The sequence below is a fragment of the Canis lupus genome, chromosome 20, assembly GCF_011100685.1.
Source record: "Canis lupus familiaris isolate Mischka breed German Shepherd chromosome 20, alternate assembly UU_Cfam_GSD_1.0, whole genome shotgun sequence".
Taxonomy (NCBI): Eukaryota; Metazoa; Chordata; class Mammalia; order Carnivora; family Canidae; genus Canis; species Canis lupus.
In genome coordinates this window covers 54,313,771-54,339,158 of record NC_049241.1, presented here as the reverse complement: position 1 = coordinate 54,339,158, position 25,388 = coordinate 54,313,771, and the positions used below count along the sequence as shown (strand labels likewise).

Genomic DNA, 25,388 nt, shown 5'->3' with positions numbered 1-25,388 from the left:
ACATCTGTGAAATGCAGCTGTATGCACATCTGGGAGTCTATTCTAGCTCGAGACTGTGCCTCATGGACGGATGAACTCCCGAACCCCTGGACTCCCGGGCACAGCGGCTCAAAGCCCTTCTCGACCTGCTGGGAGCCTCGGGGTCTGCCGACCTTAACTGGCTCTTTCAAACACTGGGCTTCCCTGGCCTCTGTGACGTGCCTAGGCCTCACGCCTTCCACGGTGCTGCCTGCACCTCACTGCTCTCTTTCTGGTCCGCCTGTGAACTTTGTCACCCGAAGCTAAGTGCTGGACAGGGGCTACTAAGTCCCTCCAGGTGTCACACTCAAACCCAAGACTTTGCTGCTGGTTCCTCCCTGGGGAAGAACCACTGGCTGTGTGTGCAGATCCCACCCCTGCCACCATCCCCTAAGATGGGCCTCTGCTGAGCAGCAACTGGCCAGGTCACCATCATGGCTCCAGGCTATGGAATCCACAGTGAAGTCACAGAGGCTGGCCATAGGCAGGAACATTCTGGACATCCAGGCTAGAGACTGTTGTCCCCCTAAGAGCAGGGGGGCGGTGACCAAAGCTGATAAAAAGAAGTGGGAGATAGAAGTGGGCACTGCCTTCCTGACGACAGAGATGGGTGAAAATGTGTGGTGGGTGGAAGGCAGGGGCTGGGGGCGTGAGACACTTCAGCTCCCGCCTGGGGTGAACCAGTCTGCACACACTGGGTGGGGGTGAACACAAGGTACCGGAAAGCAATTTGTTACTAACACGGCCAGCAAGACCCCGAGCTGACCCCACCCTCAGCGCCTGTCCGGCTTCGTTTCCTTCTATGGCCCCCGCTTTTTTTTTTTTTTTTAATTTTTATTTATTTATGGTAGTCCCACACACAGAGAGAGAGGCAGAGACATAGGCAGAGACACAGGCAGAGGGAGAAGCAGGCTCCATGCACCGGGAGCCGACGTGGGATTCGATCCCGGGTCTCCAGGATCGCGCCCTGGGCCAAAGGCAGGCGCTAAACTGCTGCGCCACGCGGGGATCCCCCCGCTTTTCTTTACACTCCAGCCCCAATGGCCTCCAGGCATTGCTCCCTCGGATGTTCCTCCCTCCCCTGCCTCGTCACCTCCCACCCCACTGGTCAAAGCAGCCTTCCCTGACCGCCCCCTGACTAGGTGGGCCCCCCAGGCCCCCCCACAGCTGGACACTCCCAGCCCTTCACGGGACGCAACTGTGTTTTCCTGAATGGCTGGCTGTTCCGTCCCAGGAGGCCAGATGCCCCGCAGGCAGTAAGACGAGAGGCCGAGGACTCCGCATACCATGACCTCACGCAAGACGCGGAGTCCAACAGACACAGGTCACCGACCAGAAATGAAAGCCCGAGGTGGGGGCCTCCGCGGGCCCTGGGGGTGGCCTCCCAGGCAGGGATGCCAAGGAGGCTGGGCCAGCCCCAGGGTCCCTGAGGTGGGCTCGGGGTGCTGGGGGCGGCTGGCCGGCAGCTGGGAGACAGGTGGGGGCTTACCGAGGTGGGCGCGGGGCTCAGAGGTGCTTGGTCCTTGGGGGGTCCACGGAGGGGCCTCGGGCCTGTTGCCCAGCTGCCAGCTTGCTTGTGGGGCTGCTGCTGACCTCCACCCTCGGGGCCGGGCGTCTATCTGTCCACTGTCCCTCCACCCTCGGGGCCGGGCGTCTATCTGTCCACTGTCCCTCCACCCTCAGGGCCGGGCGTCTGTCTGTCCACCATCCCTCCACCCTCGGGCTGGGGCATCTGTCTGTCCACTGTCCCTCCACCCTCAGGGCTGGGCGTCTGTCTGTCCACCATCCCTCCACCCTCGGGGCTGGGGCATCTGTCTGTCCACTGTCCCTCCACCCTCAGGGCTGGGCGTCTGTCTGTCCACCGTCCCTCCACCCTCGGGGCTGGGGCATGTCTGTCCACTGTCCCTCTACCCTCAGGGCTGGGCGTCTGTCTGTCCACTGTCCCTCCACCCTCGGGGCTGGGGCATCTGTCTGTCCACTGTCCCTCCACCCTCGGGGCCGGGCGTCTGTCTGTCCACTGTCCCTCCACCCTCAGGGCTGGGCGTCTGTCTGTCCACCATCCCTCCACCCTCGGGGCTGGGGCATCTGTCTGTCCACTGTCCCTCCACCCTCAGGGCCGGGCGTCTGTCTGTCCACTGTCCCTCCACCCTCAGGGCCGGGCGTCTGTCTGTCCATCCCTCCACCCTCAGGGCCGGGCGTCTGTCTGTCCATCCCTCCACCCTCAGGGCCGGGCGTCTGTCTGTACACCGTTCCTGCACCCTCCTGGCTGCAGCGTATGTCTGTCCACCGTCCCTCCGCCCTCCGGCTGGGGCGTCTGTCTGTCCACTATCCCTCCGCCCTCTGGGCTGCGGTGTCTGTCTGTCCACTGTCCCTCCACCCTCCGGGCTGGGGCGTCTGTCTGTCCACAGTCCCTCCGCCCTCTGGGCTACAGCGTCTGTCTGTCCACCGTCCCTCCACCCTCGGGCTGGGGCGTCTGTCCACTGTCCTTCAACCCTCAGGGCCGGGCGTCTGTCTGTCCGTCCCTCCACCCTCGGGGCCGGGCGTCTGTCTGTCCGTCCCTCCGCCCTCGGGGCCGGGCGTCTGTCTGTCCACCGTCCCTCCGCCCTCCGGGCTGCGGGGTCAGTCTGTCCACCTGCGGCCTCCCGTGCGTCTCTGTCTTCCTCTGTCCGCCATGCCTGTCTCCTCCTCACCCCACCCCGCACCGTCCCCCGCTTTCTGCACCCGCTCCCCCCATCCGAGCCCCAGCCCCGCCCCCGCAGTCACCCACCTGGGGTCTCACCGCCCCCGAACCCCGCCTGCCCACAGGCTTCCGCTACTGGACGTCCAAGCGCGACGGCGAGGTGGCCCTGCGGCAGGAGGACGCCTTCACCAGCCAGCCGCCCGTCACCGTGCACGACATGGTCATGAACACGGCCATCAAGTACGCCAACTGCATCGCGCTGGGCTCCAAGCACAGGAACGGCTGGCACCTGCTCACCTACGTCGAGTACTACGAGGAGTGCCGGCGCGCGGCCAAGGCCTTCCTCAAGGTACCACGTGCGCTCCGGCTGCGGGCCGCGCGCCGCCGCCCCTCTGCGCCTGCGCACTGCCACGCCTGCGCCACCGCGCCTGCGCGCCACTCGCGGCTCGCCCCTCTCAGCACACGCCCCTCCTCCTCCTGCGCCCCTCCCACCGACACGCCCCTCCTCCTCCTGCGCCCCTCCCGCCAACCCGCCCCTCCTCCTGCGCCCCTCCCACCGACACGCCCCTCCTCCTCCTGTGCCCCTCCCACCGACACGCCTCTGCTCCTGCGCCCCCCCACCGACCCGCTCCTCCTCCTGCGCCCCTCCCACCGACCCGCTCCTCCTCCTGCGCCCCTCCCACCGACACGCCCCTCCTCCTGCGCCCCTCCCAGCGACACGCCCCTCCTCCTGCGCCCCTCCCACCGACCCGCTCCTCCTCCTGCGCCCCTCCCACCGACACGCCCCTCCTCCTGCGCCCCTCCCACCGACACGCCCCTCCTCCTGCGCCCCTCCCACCGACACGCCCCTCCTCCTGCGCCCCTCCCACCGACCCGCACCTCCTCCTGCGCCCCTCCCACCGACACGCCCCTCCTCCTGCGCCCCTCCCACCGACACGCCCCTCCTCCTCCTGCGACCCTCCCGCCGACCCGCCCCTTCTCCTCCTGCGCCCCTCCCACCGACACGCCCCTCCTCCTCCTGCGCCCCTCCCGCCAACCCGCCCCTCCTCCTCCTGCGCCCCTCCCACCGACACGCCCCTCCTCCTCCTGCGCCCCTCCCGCCGACCCGCCCCTCCTCCTCCTGCGCCCCTCCCACCGACACGCCTCTGCTCCTGCGCCCCCCCACCGACCCGCTCCTCCTCCTGCGCCCCTCCCACCGACACGCCCCTCCTCCTGCGCCCCTCCCACCGACACGCCCCTCCTCCTCCTGCGCCCCTCCCGCCAACCCGCCCCTCCTCCTCCTGCGCCCCTCCCACCGACACGCCCCTCCTCCTCCTGCGCCCCTCCCGCCGACCCGCCCCTCCTCCTCCTGCGCCCCTCCCACCGACACGCCTCTGCTCCTGCGCCCCCCCACCGACCCGCTCCTCCTCCTGCGCCCCTCCCACCGACACGCCCCTCCTCCTGCGCCCCTCCCACCGACCCGCACCTCCTCCTGCGCCCCTCCCACCGACACGCCCCTCCTCCTGCGCCCCTCCCACCGACACGCCCCTCCTCCTCCTGCGACCCTCCCGCCGACCCGCCCCTTCTCCTCCTGCGCCCCTCCCACCGACACGCCCCTCCTCCTCCTGCGCCCCTCCCGCCAACCCGCCCCTCCTCCTCCTGCGCCCCTCCCACCGACACGCCCCTCCTCCTCCTGCGCCCCTCCCGCCGACCCGCCCCTCCTCCTCCTGCGCCCCTCCCACCGACACGCCTCTGCTCCTGCGCCCCCCCACCGACCCGCTCCTCCTCCTGCGCCCCTCCCACCGACACGCCCCTCCTCCTGCGCCCCTCCCACCGACCCGCCCCTCCTCCTGCGCCCCTCCCACCGACACGCCCCTCCTCCTGCGCCCCTCCCACCGACACGCCCCTCCTCCTGCGCCCCTCCCACCGACCCGCACCTCCTCCTGCGCCCCTCCCACCGACACGCCCCTCCTCCTGCGCCCCTCCCACCGACACGCCCCTCCTCCTCCTGCGACCCTCCCGCCGACCCGCCCCCTTCTCCTCCTGCGCCCCTCCCACCGACACGCCCCTCCTCCTCCTGCGCCCCTCCCACCGACCCGCCCCTCCTCCTCCTGCGCCCCTCCCACCGACACGCCCCTCTTCCTCCTGCGCCCCCCCCACCGACACGCCCCTCCTCCTCCTGCGCCCCTCCCGCCAACCCGCCCCTCCTCCTCCTGCGCCCCTCCCACCGACACGCCCCTCCTCCTCCTGCGACCCTCCCGCCGACCCGCCCCTTCTCCTCCTGCGCCCCTCCCACCGACACGCCCCTCCTCCTCCTGCGCCCCTCCCACCGACCCGCCCCTCCTCCTCCTGCGCCCCTCCCACCGACACGCCCCTCCTCCTCCTGCGCCCCCCCACCGACCCGCCCCTCCTCCTGCGCCCCTCCCACCGACCCGCTCCTCCTCCTGCGCCCCTCCCACCGACACGCCCCTCCTCCTGCGCCCCTCCCACCGACACGCCCCTCCTCCTGCGCCCCTCCCACCGACACGCCCCTCCTCCTGCGCCCCTCCCACCGACCCGCCCCTCCTCCTGCGCCCCTCCCACCGACACGCCCCTCCTCCTCCTGCGCCCCTCCCACCGACACGCCCCTCCTCCTGCGCCCCTCCCACCGACCCGCTCCTCCTCCTGCGCCCCTCCCACCGACACGCCCCTCCTCCTCCTGCGCCCCTCCCACCGACCCGCCCCTCCTCCTGCACCCCTCCCACCGACACGCCCCTCCTCCTGCGCCCCTCCCACCGACCCGCCCCTCCTCCTCCTGCGCCCCTCCCACCGACACGCCCCTCCTCCTGCGCCCCTCCCACCGACACGCCCCTCCTCCTCCTGCGCCCCTCCCGCCGACCCGCCCCTTCTCCTCCTGCACCCCTCCCACCGACACGCCCCTCCTCCTCCTGCGCCCCTCCCACCGACCCGCCCCTCCTCCTCCTGCGCCCCTCCCACCGACACGCCCCTCCTCCTCCTGCGCCCCCCCCACCGACCCGCCCCTCCTCCTGCGCCCCTCCCACCGACCCGCCCCTCCTCCTGCGCCCCTCCCACCGACCCGCCCCTCCTCCTCCTGCGCCCCTCCCACCGACACGCCCCTCCTCCTGCGCCCCTCCCACCGACACGCCCCTCCTCCTCCTGCGCCCCTCCCGCCGACCCGCCCCTTCTCCTCCTGCACCCCTCCCACCGACACGCCCCTCCTCCTCCTGCGCCCCTCCCACCGACCCGCCCCTCCTCCTCCTGCGCCCCTCCCACCGACACGCCCCTCCTCCTCCTGCGCCCCCCCCACCGACCCGCCCCTCCTCCTGCGCCCCTCCCACCGACCCGCCCCTCCTCCTGCGCCCCTCCCACCGACCCGCCCCTCCTCCTGCGCCCCTCCCACCGACACGCCCCTCCTCCTGCGCCCCTCCCATCGACACGCCCCTCCTCCTCCTGCGCCCCTCCCACCGACACGCCCCTCCTCCTGCGCCCCTCCCACCGACCCGCTCCTCCTCCTGCGCCCCTCCCACCGACACGCCCCTCCTCCTCCTGCGCCCCTCCCACCGACCCGCCCCTCCTCCTGCGCCCCTCCCACCGACACGCCCCTCCTCCTCCTGCGCCCCTCCCACCGACCCGCCCCTCCTCCTGCGCCCCCTCCCACCGACCCGCTCCTCCTCCTGCGCCCCTCCCACCGACACGCCCCTCCTCCTGCGCTCCTCCCACCGACACGCCCCTCCTCCTGCGCTCCTCCCACCGACACGCCCCTCCTCCTGCGCCCCTCCCACCGACCCGCTCCTCCTCCTGCGCCCCTCCCACCGACACGCCCCTCCTCCTCCTGCGCCCCTCCCACCGACCCGCCCCTCCTCCTGCGCCCCTCCCACCGACACGCCCCTCCTCCTCCTGCGCCCCTCCCACCGACCCGCCCCTCCTCCTGCGCCCCTCCCACCGACCCGCTCCTCCTCCTGCGCCCCTCCCACCGACACGCCCCTCCTCCTGCGCCCCTCCCACCGACACGCCCCTCCTCCTGCGCTCCTCCCACCGACACGCCCCTCCTCCTGCGGCCCTCCCACCGGGGAGGCCTGAACTGTACCTGCATCCTTTCCTCTGGCTCCGCCCTCACCTGCGCATCCCTGCTTGCATCGCTTAACCTCCCTCACCGTGGGCTGTCTCTAAATGCCCGTGATTTTTGTGCTAGAAAATTACTTAGGCTACATTTGTGAGCATAACATCACGTACAGACTTGGGGAAATACTGCGTTGTGTGCATGACGCTCGTGGAACATTATGTGTTAGCTGTACTTCCATTTTTTTAAAAATTACTCATCCTCACCACGCTTCAGTTTCCCCATCTGTAAAATGGGAATTTTATACATATATGATATTCAAAATAAAAAAGTTACATATGGACATGTCCATTTTATATTTTATTTTTATTAGATTTGGTACCAAACGTTTTCTATTAGCATTTTATGTACAAATATATAAAATAAAATATAAAAACACCTAGCACAAGGGTTTGTTAGGAGAATTCAGGGAGTTTACACATATCAAACAGCCCCTGGCTCACCCTGAGTGTGACATCAGCTTTAGCTATATTCTTATGGCTGTTGTTGGTAATGTGTCTCTTCCCCAATGTCTCATCTTTTTTTTTTTTTTTAAGATTTGTTTATTGATTGGGTTAAGGGGGGCAGAGGGAGAGAGGATCTCAAGCAGACTCCCCACTGAGCACAGGGCCTGACCCTGGACTCAATCTCAAGACCCTGATATTATGACCTTGTGGTTGAGCCAACTTCACAAGTTGGATGCTCAACCGACTGAGCCACCCGGGGGCCCCTCAAAGTCTCATCATTTGAGTGAGGTCACCCCGATCACCCTGGGTCCTCAAACTCACCACCACCCCCCACCATGCTATCATAGCCCCTTCGAAAATTTTCTGCCCAGCTCTCATAGCCACATGGTAACATGGTTGTATAACGTGTTTGTTTAGTTGGTTAGTTCATGAGGGCGAGGGGCCAGACGCCTCATGCAGTGCAAGCCCCCAAAATCCAGAGCAGCACCAGCCCCTTGGGTATGTCTTCAATGAATGACTGCCCATTTATCAGATTAGGAAATGGGGATATGAGACCTCTAGGGACTTGTCCAGTCAATGTAACGAACAAGTATGAAGGAAGTAGACAGGGAAAGGGGTAGATGAGCTGAGGCAGGGTTGAAATCTTACCATGGGGTGGCCAGTCAGAACCTCTCTGAGAGTGATAGTTCAACAAAGACTTAAATAACTGGGAGGCAGGAGGGGGCATCTAACTATTTGGGGGTATGTGTTGCAAGCAGTGGGGACAAATGCACAAAGGTCCTGGGGCAGGACTGTGGCTGGTGTGTTGGCTGAATGGCAAAGAGGCCCATGTGGCTGAAGTAGAGTGAGTGAGGGGGAGAGAGGGAGGTGGGGAGGGCAGGGAGTACTGAGAACAGGTCTTGCTGGGCCTATGGAGCTTTTGCGAGGAGTGAGATGGGAGCCATGGCCGGCTGTGAGCAGAGGGGTGTGCCGGGAGTTGGGTGCTCACAGGCACCTTCTGGCTGCTGCAGAGAGAACAGAATGGGCGCAAAAAGAGAGACCAGTTGAGGTTGAGATGAAGATGTCTTGGATATGTACGGCCTCAGGGGAGGGGATGAGAAGTGGTCACATTCTGAAGGCAGAGCCAACATCATTTCTTGATGGTCTGGGTATCTGGGAGAAAGAAAGGTGCTGAGGATTATCCAGATTTCTGGCCCCTGCTGTTAACTGAGACTGCGGAAGGCAGGGTCGGCAGAGGGGAGTGGGCAACTTTAGTAATTCTGTTTGGACCATGTTGAGTTTGTGATGTCCTATTTTTTAAAATATTTTATTTATTTATTCGAGAGAGAGAGAGGCAAGAGACACAGGCAGAGGGAGAAGCAGGCTCCCTGCAGGGAACCCTATGTGGGACTCGATCCCAGAACCCTGGGATCATGCCCTGAGCCGAAGGCAGACGCTCAACCGCTGAGCCATCCAGGCGTCCCTGTGATGCCCTCTTTAGACAAGGACACCAAGAGTGGCAGCTGTACGCAGGAGTCTGCAGTGGGCAGGAAGGGCCCACCTGGGGAATCCCCTGTTCTGCCGAAATGGATGAATGGTTCACCCTCTTGAATTTTTAAGTCAATCCAACGTCAGCACAAACAATCACGTGGGTATCCAGGGCTTGAACTATGCAGATGTTCACCCCAGCATTTTATCTAATAAAAGTGAAGAGGAAAAAGGATCTTACCTAAGTATCAACCAGTAAGGGAGGGAATGTCACTAGATCATGATATTTTTTTAAAGATTTTATTTATTTATTTAAGAGACAGAATGAGAGAGGGGCAGGGAAAGAAGCAGACTCCCCACTGAGCAGAAGCCCCCCCCCCAATCTGGGGCTCAATCCCCGGACCCTGAGATCATGACCCGCGCCGAAGGCAGACGCTTCACCAACTGAGCCACCCAGGCACCCCTAAATTATGACATTTCTATATTACACAGTATCATAGAGGTGTTACATTTGATACCATAGAGAAATATTTAAAGGCTGGGAAAATAGGATGTGTGGTTTTATGACCATGGCAGTTTATGAAAATATAGACCTACCACTGCCCTGATTTTGTCAAATTAAAAAAAAATATTGGGGCGTGGGTGCATTTTGTTTGTATTTCCTCAAGGTTCTGCGATCCCTGTATTACCGACATTTGGGGCTGGATCATTCTTTCGGAGGGGTCTGTGCTGTATGTACCTTAGAGGATGCTTCTCAGCATGCCTCGTGCCCCCCCCACTCGATGTCAGCACCGCTCCCTTCCCCCAGAATGCCTCCAGATGTTGCCCAAAGTCATATGGGGAGGCGGGATCATCCCTGTTGAGAACCACAGCTCTGGGTGACTCTGTGGTAGCCTGTAATGGGGACGGATGGGCTATTTCACCAGCCAACAGAAGCACAAATGGTCAACAGAGAAAAGGGGGCCCAAGGTTCTGAGGCTCCCAAGCAGGTAGGGGCAAGTGGCGGGGGAGCCTGCCCATGCCTCACGAGGGCTTCCTTCCCCAGCTGGGCCTGGAGCGCTTCCACAGCGTGGGGATCATGGGGCTAAACTCACAGGAGTGGGTCATCGCCAGCATCGGTGCCATCATGGCAGGGTAAGAGGGACCTGGTGTCTCCCTGGGGTACAGGGGGTCGGGCAGCCTCCCACCCAGCAAAGCCTCATCCTCTATCTTGAATCCATAGGGGCCTCACGGAAGAGCCCCCAGTTCGGGAGCAGACGAGGGCTCCTGCTCGGTCTGGGCTCCATGGGATTTGTCAAGGGCTCAGCCCTGGGCGCCCACCAGCCTTCCTGACATTCTCTACCCGTCGAGCTCACACACATCCTGCGAAGCCCGGCTGCCCTGAGCCCTCCTCCAAAAAGCCTTCTCCACTCCCCAGGGTTCTCCAGCATTGAGCCCTCCCCGACTTGCCCAGACCATAGGGGAGCCCCTAGAGGGCAGGCCCCATGCCCAAGCTGTCCCCGACTCCCACCTTCGAGCAAGGCGTGCCGTGGGTGCCAGGGCATGTCCTCCACACTCTGTGCCCTGCCTCAGAGACTGTCTCTCCTTTGGTAAAACCAGCCTCTGGGCAGCCTTGCAATCCACCAGTGAGTCCTCACCTCTTGGGTTCTGCTTCCAGAGGCTTCTCTGTTGGCATCTTGTCCACCAACTCCCCAAAGGCCTGCCAGGTCATCGCTGAAAGCTCGGAGATAGACATCTTTGTGGTGGATAATGACAGACAGCTGCAGAAAGTCATCCAGGTTAGTGACTCTGGGGCCTGCGGGTGCCAGGGGGCTCGCCTAGGGGAGGGCACAGTTAGGCAAAGGCACAGCCCCTGCCTAGTAAAGAAAAGGGGTCCAATGAGCAGTGCGCCCACCATCCATCCCACTGGTACCCACAAGCTGGGAACCGTGGGCTCCGTGGATGGATGGGTCTGGGGCCCCAACGAGGTGCCAGGCATGTGCTGTTCCTGCCAAATGGCCCTCGCACTGCTGGCCGTGGCAGGTGTTCGCGCCTGAGGGAGTCAGAGCCCGCCCAGTGCTGGCTCCAGAGCTGACCCCCAACACACCCCAAACTGGGGCTTAGATGTGCCCACTGCAAGGTTATCCTCTCTTCCCACTTAAAAAAAATATTGTGGTAAACTGCACATAATATACAATTGACCATCGTAGGGCTTTTTAGCGTATCGCTCAGTGGCGTTGAGTGCACTCCTAGTGTTGTGCAACCATGACCTCTGTCTGGTTCCAGAACATTCCATCACCTGAAAAGGAAGCCCTGTGCCCATTAGTGGGAACTGTTCATTCCCCCAGCTCCGGCCCCTGGCAACCACCGACCCACATTCTGTCAATGTGGATTTGCCTGCTCTGGGTGTTTCATCTTAATGGAACTGTACAACAGATCCTGAATTTCCTTGGGTCCAGGGCTGATCCAAGTGAGGTGGTTCTGGGTGTGTGGGCTCCATGGCTCAAAGGCCACCTCCACTAACGCTGGGTCCTAGGACGAGGTGTTTGGCTTCCTGGTGCCTCGGTTTCCTCACCTGTAAAATGGGAATGGTCATAGGACCTGCCTAATGGCTTTGGTTCCAAGGATGAACTAAGTAAACCTGAAACGGGCTAGGACAGAGCCTCTCAGCGTCGGTGTTCAACGCTAACACTATTGTCAAAAGGATCATCAATGGGATTGTCATTCCGATTTGATCTTTGCTCCTAGGAGGGATGGGGAGAGATCCATGGGCATACGGGGCACCCAGAGGAGGTGGACATCAGGGTTATGCCCACCCACGTTCGGCCGCCCCGAGGGAGGCTAAACGTCTTCTCCTCCCTCCCACATACCACCTATAACTCTATGCCATAGGGAACCAGTAATGGTCCTACAGCTGACACTTCTGTGCCAGTCCCTGCCCGTCCTGCAGCCTGAGCTGAACCCTGTGAAATGGGGACCCTAAGAGGACCCATGACAAGTGGACAGAGGCATGTAGGCAAAGACGGGGCCACCACGAAACACCCACTGGGATGTTAAACAAGATCCAGTTGTTTTTCTATGATTTGGATGAACAAAGAGTGGTCCATCCGTCCCACCAAACAATAGCAGTGACGGGGCTGTAATCACGCGGCTGCATCTGAAATGTGCTGAATGGTGGACACCGGGGGGAGGCCACCCTGTGTGATTTCATATATGCGAAGCCCCAGCCAAGGCAAAGCTAGGGGACAGAAGTCTAGATCAGGGGTTGCCAGGTTGAAAGGAGGAAACGGACCACGAAGGAGCCTGAGGAAACGCTATGGGGTGATGTAACTGTCCCAGATCTTGATTTAGGTGACGGTCACACTGCCATGTTTGTCAAGACTCCTGAAACTATACAGCTAAGAAGGTGACTTTTACTGCATGCCAATTATTCCTCAATAAATCCCAGCCTCCGTGGGTGAGAACATAAGATGGTGCAGCCACCACAGAATGCAGCGTGGAGATGCCTCAAAACTTTACAGCTACCAGCAATCTTCTGGACACTTACCAGAAAGAAGTGAAGGAAAGATCTCGAAGATATCTTGGTACACTCAAGTTCACAGCAGCAGTGTTCACAGTACTCAAAATGTGGAAATAACCCAGATGTCCGTGGATGGATGAACGGATCAACACAATGTGGGCCATCCACACGCTGGGATATTGTTCAGCCCTAGAAAGGAAGGGGCCCCGACATCTGCCCCCGCGTGGATGGACCCCGAGGGCACCGGGCTCAGGGAGGGGACCCAGACCCAGAAGGACACCTCCTGCAGGACCCCACTCCCAGGAGGTCCCCAGAGGAGGCCTGTCCACAGAGACAGAGAGGAGGTGGTGGGAGCCAGAGGTGGGGCAGGGGGCAGGAGGTCAGTGCTTCCTGGGGACGGGGTCTCCGTGTAGGGAGACAGAAGGTTCTGGAGATCTGTTTCACAGTAGTGCAAATCTACTTAACACTACAAACTGTATGCTTAAAAATGGTTGAGATGGTAAGGTTATGTATTTTTTTACGTATTTTTTTCAGCAATCAAAATTTTTTATTTTTTTTAAAGATTTATTTATTTATTTGTTCATGATAGACAGACAGAGAGAGAGAGAGAGAGAGAGAGAGGCAGAGACACAGGCAGAGGGAGAAGCAGGCTCCATGCAGGGAGCCCGATGCGGGACTCGATCCCGGGACTCCAGGATCGCACCATGGGCCAAAGGCAGGCGCTAAACCACTGAGCCACCCATTTTATTAAAAATAAAATTTTTAATGTTTATTAAATAAATAAGTATATAAACCCAAGACAAGGTCTGTACAGGGTTTATGTGGCCTGGGTCATTGTCCACCTGGAAGGGGAGCCCCTGATGACGTGGGGTTGCAAACTCAGATGCCTAAGGGGACCAGCAGGTGATGAAAATAATGACACTCCTACTGCCCGGCTCTCCTCGCCAGCTGCTCCTTCGTGTCCTCCTCCCTTGTCCGAACCGGAACCAGAGAGCCAGGCCCAGGCGGGCAGACCGCTGCTCTTCGTGTCCTGTACCTTTGCTTCCCCAGGTGATACCTACCTGCTGGTGCTTCCCCACGTCTTTATCCCCGGCTTTCCCAGGAATCACACCGGGATGCCTGTCCGGACCTAAACTCCCGAACTTTCCCCCCAAAATCTGCTTTTTCCTCCGTGTTTCCCATCTTGGGTGGCAGCAACTTCCTCCTCTCACCTGCTCGGACCCAAAGTCTGGCTCCATTCCTGAGTCCCCTCTCTCAGGAAGTCCATCCTGCTGGCGCTGTGTGATCCGCACCAAAGATGTCCACACCCTAATCCCCCGGAACCTGTGATCCTGGCACCTCCTGTGGCCAAAGGGATTTCGCTGATGGGATTAAGATTAAGGCCCTTCAGCCCGGAGATGATCCTGGATTATCTGGGTGGCTCCCCTATAATCACGAGAGCCCTTCAAAGCACAGAATTTTCTCTGGCTGGAGACAGGAAAGATAAGGCTGAAGAAAGCAGAGGGATTCAGAGCCGGAGAGGAACTCCAACCCCTCACCCCCACTCCCACCCCCGCTTAGGCTTTGAAAATGCAGGAAGAGACGAGAAACCAAGGAGTATGGTGGCCCCAGAAGCTGAGGAGGGCCCCAGAGCCAGCCAGCAAGGAGACAGGCGGACCGCAGGCCTGTACCTACAGGGAACTGAATTCTTCCAACAACCTAAAGGCGCCAGTTCCCAGATGAACGATCCTGCCACCGAGCCTCGAGGAGGAACCCAGCCTTCCCACACCTTGATTCTGGGATTACCAGATTCTGAGCAGAGACCCCAAGACCCGCCCCCCCCCCCCCCCACCGCCCAGGCCGCCTCAATACGTGGTACCTTAGAGTATCCCAGCTGGTCTGGGAAATCAGGGCAATCTGCCTTCCAAACGTGTCCAGGACCCCTTGACATCAAAAGGAAAATACAGGGGACGCCTGGGTGGCTTAGCCATTGAGTGTCCGCCTTCGGCCCAGGGCGTGATCCCGGGGTCCTGGGATCGAGTCCTGCATCAGGCTCCGCACAGGGAGCTGCTTCTCCCTCTGCCTGTGTCTCTACCTCTCTGTGTCTCTCATGAACAAACAAATAAAAGATCTTTAAAAATATATATATTTATATTTTTTATTTATATATAAATATAAATATATATAAATAAAAATACATTTATAAAATATAAATTTTTAAAAATATATTTATATATAATATAAATTTATATATAATATATAAGTATATATTTATATATCTATATATTTATATATTTTATATATATATATAAAAAATACTCTCCTTTTTTTAAAAAAAGAATTATTTAGGGGCACCTGGGGGCTCAGCAGTTGAGCATCTGCCTTTGGCCCAGGTCATGATCCCGGGGTCCTGGATCAAGTCCTGCATTGGGCTCCCTGCATGGAGCTGGCTTCTCCCTCTGCCTGTGTCTCTGCCTGTCTCTCTCTGTCTCTGTCTCTCATGAATAGATAAATTAAATATTAAAAAAAAAAAACACAGCAATGACGACAGAAACCCAGTTCAGAAATGGGCCAAGGACTTAAGACATTTCTCCAGAGAAGAAACAGGAATGGCCAACAAGCCCAGAAGAAGATGCTCAACGTCCAAGTCATCCAGGAAGTGGGGAGAGAAGCACCAGGGAGAAGCCACTTCGCACCCACGGAGACGGCTGTTATCAGAAATGCAGGTGACAAGTGCTGGAGGTGACAAGTGCTGGAGAGGATGTGAAGCCCCCGAAGCCCTCGTGCACGGGTGGCCGCTGTGGGAGACAGTCTGGCAGCTCCTCGGAAAGTCAACCGTAGGACTGTCATATGACCCAGCGATTCCACCCCGAGGTCATTACCCAAGAGGATGGAAAACGCAAACTTGTACACAAACTTTCACAGCAGCGCAGTCATGGGAACCGCCCAGCCGTCCACTGGCCACGGAACAGTAAACTGTGGCCCATCCACACGCTGGGCTGTTACTCGGCGACAAAAGGAGGGAAGCGCTGACCCACGCTCTGACGTGGATAGACCTCAAAACCGTGATGCTGGGGACCCCCGGGTGGCTCAGCAGTTTGGCGCCTGCCTTCGGCACAGGGCATGACCCGGGGCCCTGGGATCGAGTCCCGCAGGGAGCCTGCTTCTCCCTCTGCCTGTGTCTCTGCCTCTCTCTTTCTCTCTCTCTGTGTCTCTCATGAATAAATAATTAAATCTTTAAAAAAAAAAAAAAAAAAACCCGTGATGCTCAGCAAAAGAAGACAAACACAAAATGCCACGTAATGTACGATTCTAATCATATGAAATATCCGGAATAGGCAGATCTGTAGAGACAGGGAGGATTGATTCATGGTCGCCAGGGGCTGGAGGACGGAGGCATGAAGTTACCAATGATGGGCACTGGGTATCCCTTCGGGGAGACGGAATGTTCTGAACTGGAGGTGACGGTCGCATAACGTTGAACGTACTAAATACTGCTCGACTGTCCACTTTGAGATGGTTAAACTGGTAAATTCGTGTGCGTTTTTCGTAAGAAGAAAATTGGGGGGTGCCCTTTCCGTCCGCATGGGGCGTGCTGGGGAAACGGGCTCGGGGCTCCCCCGCGCCCACGAGCCCTGCGGTCTGTGGCAGATCCAGGGCTACTTGAAACACCTCAAGGCCATCGTCCAGTACAAGGAGGAGATCCGGACCCGGCTGCAGAACCTGTACTCCGTACGTGCCACCGGGAGGGCAGGCTGGGGGGCCGCGGCAGGGGCTGAGGTCTTGGACTCGAGGGCCCCCCCACCCATCACTGTGAGCCCCCCACCCGCCGCCTCCCCGCAGTGGAGAGGGTTCCTGGACCTGGCGGATGGCATCTCGGAAGACACGCTGGACCGAGTCATCGACTCCCAGAAGCCCAACCAGTGCTGCACCCTGGTCTACAGCCTGTCAGTCACGGGCCCCCCGAAGGCCATGATGCTCAGCCACGACAATGTGAGTGTCCCATGGGGGGGCAGGCTGGGGCTCCGGGGGTCGCGGGGACGGAGGAGGGCTCCTGGGGGTGGAGAAGGGAATGGCCCGCGGGTGACGGCTCAGGTTCCTCCCAGATCACCTGGACCACGGTGGCCACCGCCCAGAGCCTGTCTTACAAGTGCCCCCCGGAGGAGCAGGAGGTCCTGGTGAGCTACCTCCCTCTCAGCTACATGTCGGCCCAGCTCTTCGACATGTGGATCTCCATCTTCGTCGCCGGAGCCCTCTACTTCGCCCAGCCCGACGCTCTGAGGGTGAGTCCCCTGCCGCGGTGGGTGCAGGCCAGGCGGGGGAGGCTGCGGGGACAGGGGCCACTCTCCGTGGGGTGCTCGGCCCATAACTGGAACCCCCGCCCTGCCCCCGTCCCCCCACACGAGCTGCACGACTTCGGTCCTTGCCCTCTCTGGGCCTCGGTCTCCCCATCTGCGAAGTGAAGGGGCGGCAGCAGGCATGAGCTAGTGTCGTGGGGGATGGGAAGCCTGCATCCGCCACCTCCCACGAGGCAAAAATCGGAGAGGTAGGAAGCTTAACCAAGCCATTAAAAGAGCATGTGAAAAAATAAAAATTAAATTAAATTAAATTAAATTAAATTATAAATAAATAAATAAATAAATAAATAAATAAATAAATAAAAAGCATGTGAGTGGAAACAACCCGGGTGCCCATCCACAGAGAAATGGAGAAATAAATGCGTTCCACCCATACAATAGAGTATGATCCAGCCTTAGGAAGGAAGGGACCCCGACACCTGCCCCCATGTGGATGGACCCTCAGGACACCGGGTTCAGGGAGGGGACCCAGACACAGAAGGACACAGAGACAGAGAGGAGGTGGTGGGAGCCAGGGGTGGGGCAGGGGGTGGGGGTCCGTGCTTCCTGGGGACGGGGTCTCCGTGTAGGGACATGGAAGGTTCTGGAGACGGATGGTGGGGGTGGGTGCAGGGCAGGGTGAGTGTGCTTCGTGCCGCTGAGCCGTGCCGTTAAAATGATTATTTGGTGGTGTGTGCATTTTACTGCAATAAGACAAAACAAAAAAGCACACGAGGTCACTGACCTACATCCTGAAACATCGATCACAGTTGTGTTGACTCCGAATGCAGAAAATCACACGTTTCCCATCAAGACAGGGAGGAGGGAACAGCTCTGAGCAGAGGCGGCTGCAGACTTGTGCTGCGCAGGGGACAGGCAGCGAGTGACCGAGGCCTCCCTGGGCCGAGGGGCAAAACTGAGGCTCATCACAGAGGTCCCCAGGGGAAGGACAATTGTCTGCAGCTTGCTCGTTGCGAACCTGGAAAACGTTACTGACGCGAAAGCTTCAGTTTCGTATTTTTGCGTGTCACGAGATATTCTCCTTAGAACTCTTTAAAGGCCTTGTATTGATTTATTTTTTTGATTTTCTTTCTTTCTTTCTTTCTTTCTTTCTTTCTTTCTTTCTTTCTTTCTTTCTTTCTTTCTTTCTTTCTTTCTTTCTTTCTTTCTGAGAGTGGATGAATGACAGTAGGAGCAGGGAGGAGAGGCGGAAGCAGGCTCCCCGTTGAGCAGGGGGCCCAACCTGGGGCTCGATCCCAGGACCCCGGGATCATGACCCGAGCCGAAGGCAGACGCTTAACCACCTGAGCCACCCCGGCGCCCCTTTAAAGACCTTTTAATAATGTGAGAGCCAGGGACGCCCGGGGGGCTCAGTGGTTGAGCGCCTGATTTCGGCCCAGGGCGTGGTCCTGGGGTCCCGGGATCGAGTCCCGGGTCGGGCTCCCTACATGGAGCCTGCTTCTCTCTCGGCTTATGTCTCTGCCTCTGTCTCTCTCTTGAATAAATGGATAAAATCTTAAAAAAAAAAAAAAAAAAAAAGAGTGAGAGCCAGCTCCCTGGGCCTTGGGGCCATCCTTGGCCCTCGCTGCCCTGGCGGGTGGAACGGGCGGCTCCGTGGGCACCAGGGGGCTCAGCGCAGCTTCAGTCCCGACTTGGGCCTCCAGCCTGCCTTGCTGGCATGTCGGCTGCGGCTGCTGAGGAATCTTTCTTGGTGACTGATAAGATGTGGAAAGAGTGACAAAACCGGAGTTTGTCCCCCACATGCGTCCTGTTCTCTCCCGCCGTCCCTCCCTGTCTCTTTGTCTCCTCGTGTCTCTCTCCCTCCATCTCTCTCTCTTTTTTTCTCCCTCCATCTCTTAATCTCTGCGTGTCTCTGGGCTCCCTATCTCCGTACCCTCCGCTCCTGTCCTTTGTCCACCCACCCCTTGCCCCAGACTGAGAGTTCCGGGAGAGGGTGGACAGGACCCCAGAAGTCGCCAACAGTGTGACTGAATCTCTCGTGCGCTGAGCCACGTGGAGGAGGACACGGCTCCTGTGTGTCCCCTCATGGGGGTTGGGAGCAGTGGGTCGTTGCCACCCCCTCTGAGCTCTGGCGGCGGTGGTGACCGGCTGCCGGCCCTGGGGGTGGGGGCCCGGGGTCGGGGGGGCAGGCAGGGCCCGGGGCCGCCGAGGCAGGGTCAGCCGGGTGCCCACGTGCCGTGCACTGCAGGGCTCCCTGGTCGACACGCTGCAGGAGGTGAAGCCCACCACGTTCCACGGCGTCCCCTGGGTCTGGGACAGATTGCTTGACAGCCTCAAGACCAACCAGCTCGCCTCGAGCCCATTCCGGAGGAGGATAGACAAGTGGGCCATGTGGCTGGGCCTCAGGACAAACAAAAGGCGGATATTGGGGTGAGGCTGGGTCTCGGGGCTGCCCATGGCGGGGTCCCTGCCCGAGGGGCCGGCCCAGAGTCCCCAGGCCCATCTCCGCGACCCCGTGTCTGTTCCTCAAGGCAGCTCCATCCGCCGCTGTGCTTCAGCCTGGCCAAGAAGCTGACCTTCAACCAAGCCAGGAAGTCCCTGGGCCTGCATCACTGCCGGCAGTTCTTCAACTTGGGCCTGGGGCTCCCCAGAGCGACCATGGATTACTTCCTCAGCCTCAACATGCCCATCTTCGAGCTGTATGGCTTGTCCGAGAGCACGGGCATCCACACGCTCTCCAGGCAGCAGGACTTCCGGCTGCTGAGGTGGGTCTTGGTGGAGGGATGGGCAGACGGGGGGCAGGGTTGTAGGGAGGGGGGATGGCCAGGGCTGACCTTGAACCCCTGCTCCTTGGCCGGGTGCACGTGGTCACCCTACTCCGTTCTTCCCCCACCACGGAAGGCATATCCCAACGAGGGAAAGCAAGTGAACCCGCGTGGAGGGGGGACCGGAGGCCCTTCCGATTCATTTTTTAATTTGCAAACTGTTTTTACTAATGGCCGATAATTTCGGACACCCTGGCCCCTCGGGGGAGAGCACATTCACAGCTGCGGAGACATTACCCTCAAACTTAGCCACTTGGTACAACAAACAGGAGTTCCTGGTCTCTGTGGGTCAGGAGTTTGGGAGCTGCTCCTGCGGCTGCACGGTCCTGGCTGCACACCTGGTCCAAGGTGTGGGCCGGGGCGGCCTCATCCGAAAGCTCAACCAGGGCTGGAGGAGCCACTTAGAGGCGGGCTTCCTCCAAAGCTGCAAGCAAGAGGCCTCTCAGGTCCTTGGGGCATTTTTTTTTTTTAAGATTTTATTTATTTATTCATTCATGAAACACACACACAGAGAGGCAGAGACACGGACAGAGGGAGAAGCAGGCTCCCTGCAGGGAGCCCAAGGCGGGACTTGATCCCGGGACCCTGGGATCATGCCTAGAGCCAAAGGCAGGTGCTCACCCGCTGAGCCACCCAGGCGTCCGCCCTCCTGGCTTTCAGCAGGAGGCTTTGCTTCTTGGCTACACCAACCCATCCATAGAGCCACTTGGGGGTCCCCCGCCATGGCTGACGGCCCCCCCCAATACAGGAGACCCCAGGGAAGCCACACTCTCCTTTAGGACTAGGATGGCCAGATTCAGCAAATAAAAATACAGGACACCCAGGGAATTTGAATTGCAAACAACCTTTTTTTTTTTTTCTTAAGCATAAGTACATCCCTTGCAATAGGTGGGATATACTTACACTAATACAAAGATTTGTCATTGGAATATAACCAGGCATCTTATGTTTGATCTGACAACCCAATTATGACCTAACCTCAGAAGTGACACTATATTATTTCTGCCACATCTGAGGGGTCAGGCCGTCCAGCCCTGCTATTGCAGCCACCGATCCACTGATTTATACCTTAGTTCAGCCCCTCCCCCATTTCCCAGGAGACTTAGCATGTTGAATAAAAAAGGACAAAACAGGGGACTTGGATGCATCAGGGCCCTTTTGGTGTGCTGGCTCTCTCTCCTGCCCTCAGTCTTCTTAACCTGGGGCTCACCTCTCCGCTGACGACCCCGGGGTGACCATTTTCAAAGATAAAGCCAGACACCACTCAGAGCTCTGATTTTATCCACAACTGCTCCTGCAGTGAGAAGGGCCCAGAGTGACCCGACCTCCCCTTCGGTTTGGGTCGAGGGGTCGGGGCGGCCTCAAGGGGTCTGCGGGGGTAGGGGCGGCGGTAGGGGCCTGGGCGGCCTGGGAAGTGGCAGTTACGCAGAGCGGGAAGGCGGGAGCTTCACCAACCGAGCCCATCGGGGCCTGTAGGCTGGAGCTTCTCCGTGTTTGTGGCAGGAGGTGGAGGCCAGAGCACGCTGCCCTCCGTGGGGGGAGGAGGGCCCAGGCCTCCCAAAAGCACAGGAGGAGAGAGCCAGTTACCTCCCTGGATGTTCCCTTCGCAAGAGAGGAGCCGGTGCCGGGTGGTAGGTTTGCATCTCAAGGGCCAGAGAAAGGACTCATCCGCAAGCCTGCTAAAGTAGAGAGTAACCGGGCAGTTCAGGGGGCAGCTGGGAAAGTCCCCGGCAGCTTGGAGCTCTCCCAGGCAGGGGTGTCAGGGGGCCCCAGCCACCCGGGGAGGCGGCCCAAGCGTGCCGAAATGCTGACGTGTTCCCAAGTGTCTCTGTGGGAGTGGATGAAAGGCTTTGCGTTCAGAGCCTGCGGTTCTCGAGACCCGGGCCAGGGGCTAGCGAGAGCAGGCCCAGCGTTTGGTCAGGGAGACGCCCGCGTCGCCGTCCTTAGAGCGCCTTGGCTTTGGGGGGACGGGAGCGACTTTCAGCAGAGACCGGATGGAGAGCCAGGCACAAGGCACGGCGTCTCCTGAACCCCCAAACCCAGGGAGGCAAGGGCAGAGGGTGGACGGGCATGGAGGCTGAAGAGAGGACAGGGGACTCGGCCAGAGCTCTGGGCCGCCTGGGTGGCGGTATGTGGAGCGGCCAGCCCACGGCTCCGCGATGCTCTTCTGGGGAGCCCGCTCGACGCGGGTGGAGTGGACACTGCGACGCCTGCGGGTGGTGCCCATCGCTGGGGTTAGAGCAGGGAGCCGGCCGGCAGGAAGCCCTGCCACTCGGAGCAGCCCTGGATGCTTCCAGAATAAGACAGCGGGGAAGCCTCTCGATTTTCCATTCTTCGTTGGGGACTTTGCTCGTTGCGGGAGCGTCTGACCGTGAACGAGGGGCTGGGCATCGGCTCTCACGGAGTGGGTCTCAGTTCCCGGCTGTTGTTGACAGAGCATCACAGGCCAGGGGCTTTAAAAAAGAAAATTAAATTAAAAAACGCACAGAGCTTTAGTCTCAGTTCTGGAGGCTGCGAGATCAAGGTGTCCCTGACTCGGCCGTGGGCGGCAGGGCCTCTTCCCGGCTCGTGGCGGCCGGCCGGCTTCTCTCCGTGTCTGCACGCCGGGGAGGGACAGCAAGCCCCCTCTGGCACCTCCTCCTAAAGGACATCAGCCCCACCACGAAGTTCCCTCTCTTGGGACCTCACCCAAACCCAACCACCTCCAGATACCATCCCATTGGGGCTCAGGGATTTTTTTGGGGGGAGTGACCCAGTTCAGTGCATGCAGGTTGCGTCCTGGGTGTGGGCCAGGCTGGCGCTGAGGCCCTGCCCTGAGCCTCCAGACAGCCCGGGGAGAAAGCAGGCAAGGCCCCGGGGTGGGGTCCAGGTGCCTGGCTGGGAACCTCCAGCTGTGAGAGGTGAAGCTCCAGCCCGCTCCCCCGCAACCCCCCCAACCAACCCCCCTGGGGGGGGTGTCAAGGAAACACGCCGGGGGAGGACGCGTGTGAGATACCTCATCCTTGCCTGGGTTATACGGTTTCCTCTCCTGCCCAGGCACCTTCCATGGCAACCAGCTGCACCGAAAGGTGTCTTGAGTTTATCTGCCTCTTGCCTTGTCCCCTCTGCTCACCTGTGGGCTCCCTGCCAGCTTGGCTCCAGGTCAGGGCGGGCCGAGCCTTCCCTCAGCCTGGGGGAGCACACCCCCTTCCCCTTCTGCAGATCTGCAGGGCTCTGGAAGGCCTAGGATCTGAGCAGTCGGGTGCCTGGGGGAGAAGGAGCACGGAGAGGGGGCGCCCCTATGCCAGGGGGCATCTGTACCCGGAGTGTCTGTGACACCCCTTCCCTGTCACTGTCCCCAGCTGCGGGAAGTCCCTCCCTAGCACCCACACCAAGATGCAGAGAGAAGACGAGGAGGGCATTGGGGACATCCACATCTGGGGCCGGAACGTCTTCATGGGGTATCTCAACGACGAGGAGAACACCCAGGAGAAGATTGATGTCCACGGCTGGCTGCACACGGGGGACCTGGGGTTTTTGGACACCGACGAATTCCTCTACATCATGGGCAACGCCAGAGGTGAGCCAGACAGGGCTGCCAGGTGCTGCCTCCGACCAGGCCCCACAGGGCTGCTGTGGACAGTGGTGCAGGTTGCACACAGCACAATGACGGGGGTGGACTAAAGTCCTGCTTGGAGGAGGGCCAGGGAGGTGGGGGGGACGCCCTTGGTGCGCCTGGGCTCTGTCTCTGTCGTTTCTGAACACCAAGGGGTGGTCCGGGCTCCAGGAGAGTGGAAGTGATATGGCTTTTCAGGACCGCAGTCCCGCTCCCTTTCCCCAACGCAGACATCATCACCCTCAGTTCGGGGGAGAGGATCAACCCGAACCCCATCGAGGCGCGGGTGAAGAGGCACATTCCCATCGTGCGCTACGTGGTGGTGGTGGGTCAGGACGCGCCCTACCTGTGCGCCCTGCTCACGCTGAAGGTACCTCACGGCTGGCCTGGAGCCTCGTGGCCGCCCCGGGGCGGGGGGGGCGGGTGCTGCCGGCCGGGTTTCAGGACAGGAAGCCAAGCCCAGGGACGGGCCGGGCCCCTGGGGGAGAGGCTCCTGGCCTGTCTCTAGAGAAATGCAGCTGGACCGGAGCCCGGCCCTCCCAGCCCCTTGGACGCGGGGACGTGTAGGGCGACTGTCCCCAGGCTGGGCCTGTTTTCTCATTTGCGCCATGGCGGGGGTGGGGGGTGGGGGGGGAATGAGGGATGGGGGGATGAGGACCTGGCCCTTCTGCGGGGGAGGGTCGAGAAGACAGTGACCCGGGAGGGCGAGCCCCAGCCTGGGGAGCTGGGCTTGGGAGTGGGCGCGGGGACAGTCTGCCAGCTGCCAGCCCTGTTGCCCCCCAATGTCAGTGCCAAGTCAACATGGACACGGGGGAGCCCCGGAACGCGCTGACCAGTGAGGCGGTGGCTTTCTGCCGGCACCTCAGGAGCCAGGCCACCAGGCTGTCGGACATCGTTTACGACGGAGACCCAGTGGTGCTGGAGTTCATCAGTCAGGGGATCGACGCCGCCAACGCGGAGGTCAGCTCAGACAGCGCCAAGATCGTCAAGTGGACCATCCTCGAGACGGACTTCTCTGTGGCTGGAGGGGAGCTGGGTGAGCTGGGGCGGGCGGGGGGGGGGGGGGGGCGGGGCAGCCTGCACCCAAGCCCCTGGCCAGCTGGGATCCCAGCACCCCCGAGGAATGTGGCAGGTCCTAGCGCAGGATGGAGAGTCTCAGGGCGCTCTGGGAGGGGCCTATTGTATCTCCTCCTTGGGCCCCCCCATCCAAGCCGCCCTCTGTTCCGGCACCGGGCGCCCCCCCTGCACCCTTAGGACGGATCAGACCCACTAACATCTCATCCTGTGGTGAGGGGGGCCCCTGCGGGGGAGTGGGGATGAGAGGAGGCCCCGCCTTGGACCTGATTCTCTTACAGGGGCCACCACCAAACTGAAGAGGGCCATGGTGGCCAAGATCTACCAAACTGAAATTGAGAGATTTTACAAGGAGGACGAGGAGTCCTAGCAGCCAGGAGAGGCCCCGGGGTTCCTGCTTGGTCACGGGGCTTTGATCCCCCTCCCTCCATCCCCCTATCTGGGATGATTGGGGATGATCGGGATGATCGGAGGATGGAGGAGCTGATTGTAGAGGGAGGGAAGCTGCTCTGAGTGCCAAGTGCCCATCGGGTGGTTTTAACTAAAATGCCCCCCCTCTATGGGGCAGTGTTTTAGATTTAAAGGTAAAAGGGTAATAAAATGTGGTTTTGCTAAAGCAGTGGTTCTTACCCAGTTGACCCTGCACCCCCCAGGACACATGTGGTGATGTCTGGGGGCAGTTTTGGTTGTCCCCACTAAGGCAGGCAGGTGCTACTGGCAGCTGGTGGGGGGAGGCCAGAGATGCTGCTCAGCACCCCACAGGGAGCCAGCAGCACTTCCCACACCAGGAAAAACTGCCCGGCCACAAAATGGCAATGGTGCCGAGGGGGCTGAGGGGTTTCATTCTGCAGGCTCTGGGAAAGTAAAAAACGGAGCTGATGATACTCATAGGCTTCTTCAGTTTGAAAACTATAGACACGCTAACGGCGCAGGCACGTCCCCCTCCCCGGCTGTTTGGGGGCACGCGGAGACGATGGCTGGGGGTTCTCTGGGAACCCACCTACATGCCAGCTAGGACACATTTTTTTTTTTTTTTTTGAATTAAAATGAAAACAAAAATGTTAACGGGAAACTTCAGAACGAGATAAAGGGAATGTTCTAGAACTCGAGCTGATGAGGTTATGTGGGAAAGCAAACACGCACGCGCATCTGGGGACATTCTAAAAAGGGGACGATAATTAACAAAGGGGGGGGACTGGTTCTACCGGATAATAAAGAAATTACAAAGCAGCAGTAATTGAAAGCTCAACGATGGGCATCAGTAATAGATGTGCAGAGGAGAGGAGCCCGGCACAGAAAAAAAAAACACATGTGTGCAGGAGTTGAGTGGCCTTTCACATAAGTGGGGGAAGCACTGTATGGTGACAGTGGCCGTAACTGCGGACGGAGCACCTCAGGCGGCGATGGG

General features: G+C 60.0%; 1 protein-coding gene and 1 long non-coding RNA gene across 7 annotated transcripts in view; one reads left to right on the top strand and one right to left on the bottom strand.

The window, feature by feature from the left end:
- The window catches only part of LOC111091391, a 54,412-nt gene extending 51,526 nt beyond the window's left edge, over positions 1–2,886 (bottom strand). The window contains exon 1 of one of the 2 annotated variants that reach the window (XR_005375186.1): positions 2,786–2,886. This is a non-coding gene — a long non-coding RNA (uncharacterized LOC111091391). Of the gene's footprint in view, positions 1–1,507; positions 2,635–2,785 lie in introns of those variants that run through there. The other variant, XR_005375185.1, reaches the window with a different exon arrangement.
- LOC485024 (long-chain-fatty-acid--CoA ligase ACSBG2-like) lies at positions 501–24,596 on the top strand. Of its 5 annotated transcripts, none has more exons than XM_038567607.1 (14): positions 501–628; positions 1,253–1,342; positions 2,824–3,047; positions 9,756–9,844; positions 10,368–10,488; positions 15,840–15,920; positions 16,032–16,181; positions 16,295–16,471; positions 18,735–18,916; positions 19,018–19,251; positions 22,653–22,870; positions 23,137–23,276; positions 23,696–23,942; positions 24,262–24,596. In XM_038567607.1, the coding sequence occupies exons 2-14, from the start codon at positions 1,306–1,308 to the stop codon at positions 24,348–24,350; spliced, it is 1,989 nt and encodes a 662-aa protein (XP_038423535.1). In that variant the 5' UTR covers positions 501–628; positions 1,253–1,305; the 3' UTR covers positions 24,351–24,596. The 5 variants fall into 5 exon arrangements, with proteins under 5 accessions (XP_038423535.1, XP_038423534.1, XP_038423532.1 ...); XM_038567606.1 differs by having other exon boundaries at positions 1,253–1,369; positions 18,759–18,916; XM_038567604.1 differs by having other exon boundaries at positions 1,253–1,369.
- The last annotated feature ends 792 nt before the right edge of the window (positions 24,597–25,388 follow it).

Bases quoted from the DNA above. Each gene is read 5' to 3' on its own strand.
- LOC485024 (XM_038567604.1), top strand. From the start codon at position 1,306: ATGACCTCACGCAAGACGCGGAGTCCAACAGACACAGGTCACCGACCA. The intron at 3,048-9,755 runs GTACCACGTGCG...TTCCTTCCCCAG, and splicing joins CGGCCAAGGCCTTCCTCAAG to CTGGGCCTGGAGCGCTTCCA. The intron at 23,277-23,695 runs GTACCTCACGGC...CCCCAATGTCAG, and splicing joins GCGCCCTGCTCACGCTGAAG to TGCCAAGTCAACATGGACAC.